Here is a 12,025-nt window from a genome sequence, read left to right on the forward strand (position 1 = left end):
CTCTCTCTCTCTCTCTCTCTCTCTCTCTCTCTCTCTCTCTCTCTCTCTCTCTAAATCCCTCTGAGGAGAGCCACATTTCTCCATTTCTTCATTGCTAAACCATGATGGATTGATCCAAGAAAATCCAAGTGTTTAATTTAACTCTGAGAGTGTGGAAATGGACCCCACGGGGGCCAATACATCCCCGCACGCGTGGAGCAGAGGGAGAGAATGTAGAAAGGAAACTGTAATCCCCCTCTTCACATGCGTTCTGTGGATGCTTTGTGTTTCATCTGACCCAGAGCCCCCCCCGCCCCTCCCCTCCATATCCAGGCATCCGTTACGGTAGGAATGTATTACAGGTGAGGTGCGTGTTCACTTGTAAGCAAGGGGAACATCGATTTTCTGCCGCCTTCGGAGGGGAACTGAAGGATATGATGCTGTGAGGTGTGTGTGTGTGTGTGTGTGTGTGTGTGTGTGTGTGTGTGTGTGTGTGTGTGTGTGTGTGTGTGTGTGTGTGTGTGTGTGTGTGTGTGTGTGTGTGTGTGTGTGTGTGTGTGTGTGTGTGTGTGTGTGTGTGTCTCTCACTGTGGGATTTTGAACCAAAGAGGAGAAAAAGGGAGAGAGAGCGAGAGAGAGAGAGCACAACATAACTGTGTTCCAAGACAGACACACATGCACAAATATCTTTTGACTTTGTACTTTTGAATAGCTTACTTATGCACTTTTTTTTTTACTACTCAAGTCCATATTTGACATCAACTTTCAAATGTCTGTTTTATAAATATAAATCATTACCACACTACATACACATGTACTGTATATCTGTGGTTATATGTATGTGCTGATAGTAGTGGTACAATGGCTAAGGAGTAGTTCAACCCCAAAATGACTTTTTCACTAATTACTTTTGTCCATTTCTGTCTCCATCCGGAATCAATGGGGGTAAATTTATTATAATCGAATTATTCTCTTCGCAGTGCGACAAAAACAAAAAAAAAATCCATAGGATGACCAATCGATAGAAATGGTCCTTTAATGGTCAAACAGTCTGTACTGTTTTTAATTAGGTTTGAGGTTAACTGAAAAAGCCCATTTCTTATTTATTTATTTCATCTCAGAATGTTTTTGCAACAAATGTTGAAAAGGTAATTGCAATTATGAGCTGTAAAACCATAGGCCCTGCCCTGTCTTACACTCGGCATAAAACGGTGGAAAACAGATGCCATTGACAAAGGTGTCATTTTCTCGCCCGCGTTGTGTAATGTGCGCCCATGGGCATGTTGGTCTTAAAAATAGGTAGTGGTAAGCCAGGTAAGGAATTGTTATCTACATTAGACCATTGGTTCTCAAAGTGGGGTCCAGGGACCCCCAGGGGTCCTTGAGGGAGTTCCAGTGGGTCCCCAGCTAAAGGATAGTTAGGAACGGGTCCATTTGGTTCCATTTGTACACTCTCAGAGTTAAATTAACATTGATTTTGCAATATAAATTGGGGTCTCAGAGATAGAAATACCAGTAAATGGGGGTCTGTATTAGCCTACTGCATGTCAAACTGGGGGTCCTTGAAATGGTTGAGAGTCACTGCTAGAGCTGTAAAAATCTTCTCTGATGGGGGTCCCTGGCATATCTTTTCAAATAGAGTTTGCGGGCTGAAAAGTGTCAATTTGGGGGTCCTTGATATGAAAAAGTTTAAGAATCACTGCATTCGGAGGGAACAGAGTGACCAGCTGAAAGATTTTCTAAATCTTAGCACAAGGCACTGTGGCACCTTTTTCAGTTTTACCACATTTAATCCCTTAGTCCCTAATCTGTGCAAGTCATAATAGGCGAAGAGTCCGCGAAGATGTGTGAGCATTCAGGGTAAATAGCCGATCTGTGTGTGCAGGTAAGGTTCACAAGCCTTGTACTGTACACTGCAATCAACATTCACCTGAACTTAGCTGGCGCCATGTTCAAAGCATCGCTCACTTTCAACCAGATGGATCGGCTTAAAGACTCGTCATTAGCATATGAACAATAAGAATAAGGTGAACAGTTGAAATGTAGGAGGGGTGTGAGTGACAATGAGAGAGAGAGAGAGAGAGAGAGAGAGAGAGAGAGAGAGAGAGAGAGAGAGAGAGAGAGAGAGAGAGAGAGAGGTTTATTTCAACAGCAGTCCAGTGAGTCCACACTTTATTGCTGACAGAAAATATTGTTTAAATAGGCTACTATTCGACTTGGAAATATGTTCACGGAATGTTGTGAACCCGTGCCCTTCCGGTTCTCTTAATCTATCTCTATGCAACAGAGTGTACAGCAGTAACATGCCAATTATGAATTGCTATGCGGTAGGCAGAGCTGTACCGATGATACCACCCTGTTGTGCTTTAATCAGGGGCATAGTTCTGCCGATTTAAAATGACTCCAATACGGAAGTAAAACTTCCTATGATTGGCCGCTAGTTACGCTGTCCCCCCCCCCCCCCCCGGCCGATCGCAAAAAGAATTGCTCTGCATTGGATCCCATTCAGTTTCCCCTTTCGTTTTCTAACCTTAATTAACATTTTCATGAATACTGTATGGTTCCTATCGCTAGTTAAAAATTGCCTTTCAATCACCATCATATTCGTTTTGTTGAAATGTGGTCCAATTTATTTTAAAATAAATGATAAAGTTGCACCACACAGTGTGGCCTGGGGGCGTGGCCAACTAAACTGATACCAGCCGGCTGTGTTCTTCTTCGTGTGCTGTATTTCGGTAGGCTCAGACCACATTCTCCCATGTATCCCTGCGGTGCACTTGACCGTTGGCAGCCAATAGCATCTCTGATGCCTTTACAATTCTATGATGGCGACACCCATATTCCAAGGGGTAGAAAGGGCCATTTGCGCTGCATAGAAACCAATGGCTTCGCTTAGTCCATATTTTTCTACAGTCTATGGCTTTAATAGGTGGTGTTTAATAGAATGAGCGGGAGATTTTTGACATAGTTATGCCAAGATATCACAGATTCTCTTTTGGACATACATGAGGACACATTACAAGACTTAGGAAGGGCTGATTCTGAACTGCATGCCCAAATACGCGCAACACGACCACTCAGGGTATGTCTTCCATCTCCCGTTTCCATGTGACGATTCTGTTGAGCAGAGGGCCTTTGGTTCTACCCATCTCCTTGTGTGCATGCATTGTATACCTTTAGGAATTGTGCAAGCATTCTGGTGATGCCAGAAGAACACATATTCACCTCTTTCTGTACAGCTTTGGTGGATTCCTACTGATCCTGTAAATGGTAGCTTTATGCTTGCGCAGATCAGTTTCCTTGGCACAAATCCATTCACATCTCCTCCTCCCCACCTGGCTTTTTAACGGGAACGGGAGACAAAATAACTGCTTTGCACCTTGCGTCTTGTACCTCGCTTTGCACCCAAATTCTGCGTTTTAACTAACAAAGCTGGAGATGGATGCACCAAACTGTGTTAGTGCCATGGGCTTTAGACATAGCACAGGCCTTTTAACTGGGAGTTCTACAAGGAATGACAAAGACAATGAATGAAAGTCAACAGAACATTTTGTGTGCGTGCGGGCGTGCGTGCGTGCGTGCGTGCGTGCGTGCGTGCGTGCGTGTGTGTGTGTGTGAGTGCGGGCGCGCGTCAGATTTGTGTCAGCGCTGTAATTTGTCTGCACTGAACCGTGCTTATTGTTGTCTTAGTAAACTGAGAGCAATGAATGTTTCGCTCAAGATGCGTTTGATAACAGGCGCTCATGCCCCTGTGAATTCAATTAATTTCCTGTTCCTCACAACCTTTCTCCCTTTGTCTCCCTCAACCATTCTCAACCCCTGACGCCCCCCCCCGCCCATCCCCCCGTCCCCGTCCCTCATTACGCCTAGCTGCCGCCCATTCAATTATACCTGAGGTTCTCAACCTGTGGGTCGGGACCCCCAGGGGGGTCCCCAAATTATTTTGGGGCGATTTTCTCACTCAACTGTAAACAAACCAACATAAAGTTTAAGTGTATTTGGGTATCTGAACATTTCTAAAGTGAATTTAAGGACTTTTTAATACCTCTAAAATGAAAAATAAACATTGGCCAAATTGTCAAATATTAGAGGCAGAAGTTGAGAAAATAGCCGATCTACATGCTCACAACGCCTCACAATGCGAGGCGTTGTGAGCATGTAGATCAGCTATTTTCACAATAGAACCCTGTTATACAAAATGTAATGATTCAACTTTTAGTGCTCGTCAGGGTGGGAGAATCCCCAGTTAAAATATGATTATGTTGGGGTCGCGGCCTGAGAAGGACGACAACCACTGAATCATACTAACGTCTCCTCTCCTCTCTCCTCTGGGTCTCAGGTTGCGGCGGTGCGGAGCTGCTGCTGGTGCTGTGCGGCCTGGACCTCTCCCTGCCCTGCCCGCGCCACTGCATCTGCTACACGTCGCCCAGCACCGTCTCCTGCCAGGCCACCAACTTCAACGCCGTGCCGGAGGGCATCCCCGCCCAGAGCGAGCGCGTCTTCCTGCAGAACAACAAGATCCAGCGGCTGCTCCGGGGCCACTTCTCGCCCACCACCGCCATGCTCTGGCTCTACTCCAACAACATCTCCTACATCCAGCCCTCCACCTTCCACGGCTTCGACCGCCTGGAGGAGCTGGACCTGGGCGACAACCGCCACCTCCGGGCCCTGGCGGCCGACACCTTCCAGGGCCTGGGCCGGCTGCACGCCCTGCACCTCTACCACTGTGGCCTGGTCAGCCTGCCGGCCGGCATCTTCGAGGGCCTCCACAATCTGCAGTACCTCTACCTGCAGGTACACACTCGGATGCTATGATGGTTTTGACTGCTTTTCTTTTAAACTGGTTTAGACCTGGAACACCTTAAACCAGGGGTCTTCTACAGGAGGTCCTTTAATCTTTGTGTGATAGGTTTTTTTCTACCGTCCATATTCTGAGAACTTTAGCAAAAAATAGCAGATCTACAAGCTCACAACGCCTCGCGCTGCGAGCCGTTGTGAGCTTGTAGATCCGCTATTTTTGGCAAAAAGCTTTGGTGTAGAGGGGAAAAAGAGCAGACTAAGTACGGAGTTATAGGTCAAGTTTATTAAGCATTGACAGCTCAAGTGGTTAAATATCTGAAAACACAAATTGACATGAATCCAAAATACACTGATGATTGTGCTGTCAAACAATGAAACTAAATGAAATCTCTGAAAAGGTGTGGGGGTCCCTGCTTCATCTCTTTCTCAGCTAAGGGGTCCTTGGTCTGAAAACGTTGAAGACCCCTGCCTTAAACCTTTCATGTCGGGAACACCTCTGTCTCATATTAGTTGTTGCTATATGTCGTTTCCGTCGGGCAGAAACCTCCTTGTTTTAACTTTTTGGGTTTTTTCGAAAATGAATGCCGTACTTGATCATACTACAGTGTCACACAAAAGCATCACAAGTTGCAGATCTACAAGTTGGAAACGCAGCATGAAACGAGTTGTTTTGAGATTGTTGATCTGGTACTTTTGCTACTTTTGAATTTGAATCCCGAAAGGTAACGTTTTTTTCAGTAAACTTAGGCCAGAATTTAGAAGGTGTTTTTATAATCGACCTCAGATCTACTTGACCACATAAAGCCTATAGGTGAACATATAGGTGAACATTCACCAAACATAAGCAAATGTTTTCAGAACATTTCCAGAAAATAGCAGATCTCTGAGCGTTCTTGGAACATTATTGAAAGTCGAACTTTGCGCAATATAGGGATGCCACGGTTGATGTTGTTAAAGGAGTAGTTCATCCAAAAAAAGTGCTTATTTTCTATTAATTACACACCTTGAATTCATGAAGACTTTTTAGTTTTTGTCTTATTCCTGAGCCAATAATGTGATGAGCGGCTGGCTGCTCAGTGGCTGCTCAGTAGGAGACAATTTGAGTCTTCTAGCGGATAGACTCTGCCGGTCATAACATTTTTGGCTCAGGAATGGGACACAAATGTCCATGAATTCAAGGCTTCATGGGGTGTTTAACTGATAGAAAATAAGTACTTTTTTTGGGAACTACTCCTTTAAACTTACACAGAGAGAGTTTACAATCATGGACTTAGTTGGAGTTTGAAAGGATGTTGTCAAATGCAAATACAAATGACAATATGCATATGGATTCCTCTCTTTTGGTTAAAACTACTTGTATGTGTCAGTGAAACACAATCGGTGTAGCTATTTAGTGCACTTGGTGACAGAAATTAATTCAATTTCAAAATTAAAACAGGCTGGATCCAAGATTTGGGGTGAAAAGATTTGATAAGGGATTAGTTTGACTCTGAGCTTATCAAATCAGAATAATGTGCCTACTCAAAACCCAGACCCTAGGTATTACAGTAACCCCCTGTTTGACATACAACACTACACCAGAATACAGCAACAGTCTCGCTTAAGTCAAAGATCCTTAATAAAGAAGATACAGCATTGCTCTGCGCGCCTCACCAAAAGTTTGAAATGACACAGTCAGGTAATGAATAAAGTAAACTTTGTCCTGATTTGTCAATTCTTCTCCTGAGATAGAATTCATGAATATATCATCAGAGTGGCTGCAGCTGTAGAACTTTAGTTGCTAGTTACTTTGTAGATTTGTATTATTATTACAAAACATATACTCTAAGCTTTCCTTGAGGCTGTCCTTAAGCCACAGAGCAAGCTTGCCTCGATCGTCAAAACATGTGAATTCCATAGGAAATGAATTGGACGGTGCTCTACCCCCCCGCCTCCCCCCAGGTAAAGCATAAAGCATGTGCCTTAAATGTGTGTACGCAGCCTCAGAATGTTGTGGTCTTATGAGGAATGGTTCCAATTATTACTATGGAGCGAAATCGTTTGTAATAACCTGTGGCGGTTTACTTACTGTAAGTAAAAGTATCAATACGTATTGTATCGATCTCGCTATGAAACACCAGTAGCAGGCATGTTATGTTGTGTTTGATTCCTAGTTCATAGTTCTCCTATTCTGCCTGTTTCTTTGGTTAGCAAGTAGCACTAGCAAGCAACAGGCTAGCCACTAGCCAGCCAGACATAACAACACTACGTCATCTGCTTTGCTACTGTTGTGTTGGTCAGATGGTGAACCAATTGCAGAAGACTGACTCTTTGGCAACGCCCATCGCAGCAATCACCCTGGGTGGAAGCAACTTCAGACTGTATAATGGAGTGAAACGAAATGTCAATTCAGGCTGAGTGTCAGGCTAGTATCACAGTGGAATGAAGAGATTCAAGATCTGCTAAAGGTGCTGGTATACCCACATGATGCAGATACAGGAAATCAATCAAAGTCGCTGTGTCTTGGCTTAGCTCACTTGTGGAGAGAGAGAGAAAGAGAGAGAGAGAGAGAGAGAGAGAGAGAGAGAGAGAGAGAGAGAGAGAGAGAGAGAGAGAGAGACAGACGCACGCACGCACGCACGCACGCACACACACAGAGCTAGCCCCCCATCACTCATCACACACCTTTATCAAGCTGATTCCATACCTGCCTGATACGGTCACATGCTAACATAATGCATAGATCTACTGTACCTGGCACAGCACTTTATGAATGGGGGAGGGCTGATCAAATAAGCCTTTTAATCATCCGCGTGCACCAGACATGGATCGTGTTCCATCACCTACCTGTGGTGCCGCTATAGAGACTATACCGCTGGCTTCTACAGCTACAGCCACTCTAATGATATATTCATGAATTCCATCTCAGGAGAAGAATGGCGTTTTAAATATTGATGGTGGGAAAGTGCATTAATTTAATAGTGGGAGCTTTTGTACCGCATGTGAATGTGTGGAGCCTTTCATATTGTCGGGCAGAAAACTTGTATCTCCAAGTTTCAAATGTGTACGTTTTTTTTTCGTAAAGCAAAGCTCTGCTTCATCTAGGGCTGTCTTCGACTCAGAATCTTTGAAGTCGAATCGAGTCGAGGGGTTCATTCCGACGCGTCGACGAATCGGTTTATACTTTGTGTAAAAAAAAAATGTATACGTCAACATAATACAATAATACATTAAGATGAATTGAATACACAGTGTTTTCGGTGTTATCGGTGCGCGAGCACAACACTGAGTACGCTATCTGCACAGCAGTGCACACCGATAACACCGTTAAAACAAATTCTCCGCTGTGCAACTCTGCCCCGTCGGCAAGCAGCGCAGTAGAGATGAGACATTCGCGAACGATTCGGCTCTCTTGAACGGCTCTTTTAAAATAAACGATGGGATCCAGTCCGCAGTCGCGGGACACAGAGCACTGAGTAATGAGTCAGTGTCGAGAACAGATTCAGAATCAACGGATCATGCACAGCCCATCCAGTGTGGACATGTCATGGACGCGAAGACAGCGAAAAACAGCATGGATTACAAAAACACTGGAACAATTCAGAAGCACTTAATTAGAAAATGTAACTAGTAGCCTACACTTGTGTATGTTAATCTGACTTTAGTAGATTGTTTACTTCTTGGACATGCGTTTGTGCTGTGGCAGGTTATTTAATATGGGATTTTGACAGCTTGCTTCTCCTCCTCTTAACGGAACGAGTCGCGTCGACTCAAACAATTGGCGTCGACTAGTGAAAATAGCCGATCCACAAGCACACAACGCCTCGCACCGCATAGAGCATTTTTAAAATGATAAACACAAAACAAACGGTTTTGGACCTAAAAGGTTTCCACCCGACAACGGCGATATGTACTATTGTTTGCAAGGAAAGATCAATAGATATGAACTTATTGTATGATAAAGGGCTAATATTACACATATTGAGCTAACACAATGCTTTGAAAATATATTGAGGTTTATATAGGCACACACTGGGCTTTGTTATTATTACATTTATATCGGGTATCAGCCAAAATCTTTCATTTGTAGGGATCTATGAATGTATTATTGATGTTGACATCACTACTGGTGTCATATTGAGTGCTATTTGCTAGATATTTCTCAAACGCTTAGATATATTTTTTGGCGCAGCACACTTCTTCAACTATCAGGACAAGCTTGTTGTTTTATACCAGACAAATCTTTCCCGTCTCTCGTCTGTTATACAGATAGCAGATCTACAAGCTCGCAGCGCGGCACTCGGTGCCGCGCTGTGAGCTTGTATATCTGCTATCTGTTCCAGCAACACCTGCACTCACGCCTCTCTCGTCTTCTTTCCCTTTCTCTCGACTCATCCTCCTTGCTTTGTGTGCATGCTTCTTCCTTTCCCTACCTACAGTTTACAGTTTGGGCATTTAGCAGACGCTCTTATCCAGAGCGATTTACAATAAGGAAGGTAATAAATACATCAATACAATAAGCAAGGTAATACAGCAGTAATACTCCCTAATCGGGAGATAAGCAACCGTCAGGTCAGGTGTACCGCTTTGCGTGATTTTAGGGCAAAATCTGTAGGAGCAGTGTCCAGCAGTGGGCCGGCCATGAACGCCGGCGGTCACGCGTACAATGGACATGCGCAGCGCGCACGGGGCAATCGAAAAGCAGGTCAATTAAACGGGGTTTATAGACGGCATTCAAAGTGTGCTAATCCCTGGTTTCTCCCACCCTCGCCGCAGGACAATCAGCTGGAGTTCCTGGAGGACGACCTGTTCATCGACCTGCTCAACCTCAGCCACCTCTTCCTGCACGGCAACCGCCTGTGGAGCCTGCGGCAGAACACCTTCCGGGGCCTGGGCGTGCTGGACCGCCTGCTGCTGCACCAGAACCGCATCCAGTGGGTGGACCGCCAGGCCTTCCACGACCTGCGGCGCCTCACCACCCTCTACCTGTTCAACAACTCGCTGACGGAGCTGGCCGGCGGCAGCCTGACGCTGCTGCCGGCCCTGGAGTACCTGCGGCTCAACGACAACCCGTGGGAGTGCGACTGCAAGGCGCTCTCCCTGTGGGACTGGCTGCGCCGGTTCCGCGGCTCCACCTCCTCGCTGGCGTGCGTGCTGCCGCCCGAGCTCGCCGGCAAGGACCTCAAGGCCCTGCGCAAGGAGGAGCTGCCCAGCTGCCTGCCGGGGGAGAGCCACAGGTTGGGAGGAGGAGGAGGGGGAGGAGAGAGAGGCGGGGCCGGCGGGGCGGCGGAGGAGGAGCCGGGAGAGTCGCTGAACCACCTGAACCGCCACCGCAGCCGCCACAACCACCACCAGCGGCCGTACCTGCCCCACGGGGACCAGTACAGCCTGCTGCCCAGCCCCTCCCCCCTGCCCCCGCCGGCGGCCAAGGGAGGAGGACGCCGGAACTGCACCCGCCGGGGGCGCAAGGGGAAGGGCGGCGGGCAGCACAACGAGGTGCAGCTGGGCGGCGGCGGGGGGGACAAGGACTACGGCGCCGCCGCGGACGGAGACAAGTACGACCTGTCGGCGCCGCGGAGGAAGAACAAGTGCGTCCCGAGGACTTCTTCCGTGGGCCCGCCGAGCGGCGTGCAGAGGGCCAGCGACGCGGCGGCGGCGCCCCGCCTAGCGCGCTCGGTACTCTGTTTCCCATTGGCTGTGCTGCTGGCGCTAGCCTCGCTGGTCCCATGCTGAAACGGGGAGAATGGACCTGTTTACAGCTGTTGATACAACCTATTGATTCACTCTCCTGACCAACCCCTGCTCTGGCTCTCAATGAGGCATGTGTTCATAACTGTGCGTGCGTGCGTGTGTGTGTGTGTGTGTGTGTGTGTGTGTGTGTGTGTGTGTGTGTGTGCGTGTGCGTGTGCGTGTGTGTGTGTGTGTCTGTGCGCGCGTGTGTGTGCGTGTGCATGTGTTTGTGTGGGTGTATAGTACACGTAAAGAGCATTATCGATTGTCTACTGTTATTCCTGTGGATTTCAAGTGCAGGGATAATATTTAGGACAGTCGCGACAGTCAGGGAAAACCAATTCAGCCCCATTGCTCTTTGATGATGTCACAAAAAGGGAAACAACAGGAAGTCATTACACTCGTCTCGTCCCATAGCCACAAATGTCTCCACAGCGTGGCATCGATCGTCTCGGAGAATTTATGTACTTGTGAAAAGACCTAAACAATAAAAGGGGAAATAGAAAGCCACAACATCTCCCGCTCGCTATACAACGCCAATGAATCATTCCACATGGCAGGGACAACAACAGACAATAAAGATGAATACAGCACAATATCTGCCCACTCCCCTTCTTCTCCACGTTGGGCCCTTCTACAACGGAGCAGGACTCTACATGTGTGCATCTTGTGCTAACCGTTATTCACGATGAAATGAGCATCTGTAATGTGTTCAGTCCACAGCGCCATAAAACCTAGCGACCAAAAGAATTAAAGAAAAAAGGGGCGCAAGTGGCTTTGAAATAAATAGTCGCAAAAAAATCCCCTCTGCAGTAGAACATACATACTGTATATCAACCCCTAACGTGTAATCACCTGACACGATTTGAGACTACGTATACGGACAAGTGAGCCCATGCACTTGCAGTCCATACTGTAGTATGCCTGCAGCCCTACACTGTAATATGAGCGTACAGAGTACACACTAGGGCATTAACGAAAAAGTCGACAAGTCGACTCAGTCGACTTCATTACACAAGTCGACTCCCACCAGAGAAAGTAAAAAAAAAAAAAAAAAAAGTTCTATTGTGAAAATAGCAGATCTACATGCTCACAACGCCTCGCATTGCGAGGCGTTGTGAGCATGAAGATCGGCTATTTTCAAAATTTCTGCCTCTATATATTTGACAATTTGGCCAATATTTAATTTGTCATTTTAGAGGTATTATAAAGTCCTTAAACTGGAACGTTAGAAATGTGAAGATACCCTCTATACACTTAAACTTTATGTTGGTTTGTTTACAGTTGAGTGAGAAAACGATTTTTCACATTAAGTTAATCATCTGGGGACCCCCAAAATAATTGGGGGGGGGGGGGGGGGGGGGTCGTGTGTGATGTGATGATGTCATCAAACGATAAAGTCGACTTCAACTCAAATTTTTACCAAGTCGAGTCGACTTGCAAAAATCACAAGTCGTTAATGTCCTAGTACACACGTCACCAAATGGACCCGTAAGGCTCCTTTTGGTGACCTTTTGTACTCTCTCAGAGTTACAAA

At 46.4% G+C, this 12,025-nt stretch overlaps 1 protein-coding gene across 1 annotated transcript; it reads left to right on the forward strand.

Annotated features, from left to right (window-relative positions):
• Positions 1 to 1,253: 1,253 nt before the first annotated feature.
• Positions 1,254 to 10,491, forward strand: rtn4rl1a (reticulon 4 receptor-like 1a; the record flags this gene model as incomplete). The annotated part of the gene is made up of 3 exons (XM_080749211.1): positions 1,254 to 1,293; positions 4,319 to 4,773; positions 9,535 to 10,491. The coding sequence occupies 3 exons, from the start codon at positions 1,254 to 1,256 to the stop codon at positions 10,489 to 10,491; spliced, it is 1,452 nt and encodes a 483-aa protein (XP_080605337.1).
• Between the last annotated feature and the right edge of the window lie 1,534 nt (positions 10,492 to 12,025).

The sequence above is a fragment of the Nannobrachium achirus genome (assembly GCF_963921795.1).
Source record: "Nannobrachium achirus genome assembly, chromosome: 19".
Taxonomy (NCBI): domain Eukaryota; kingdom Metazoa; phylum Chordata; class Actinopteri; order Myctophiformes; family Myctophidae; genus Nannobrachium; species Nannobrachium achirus.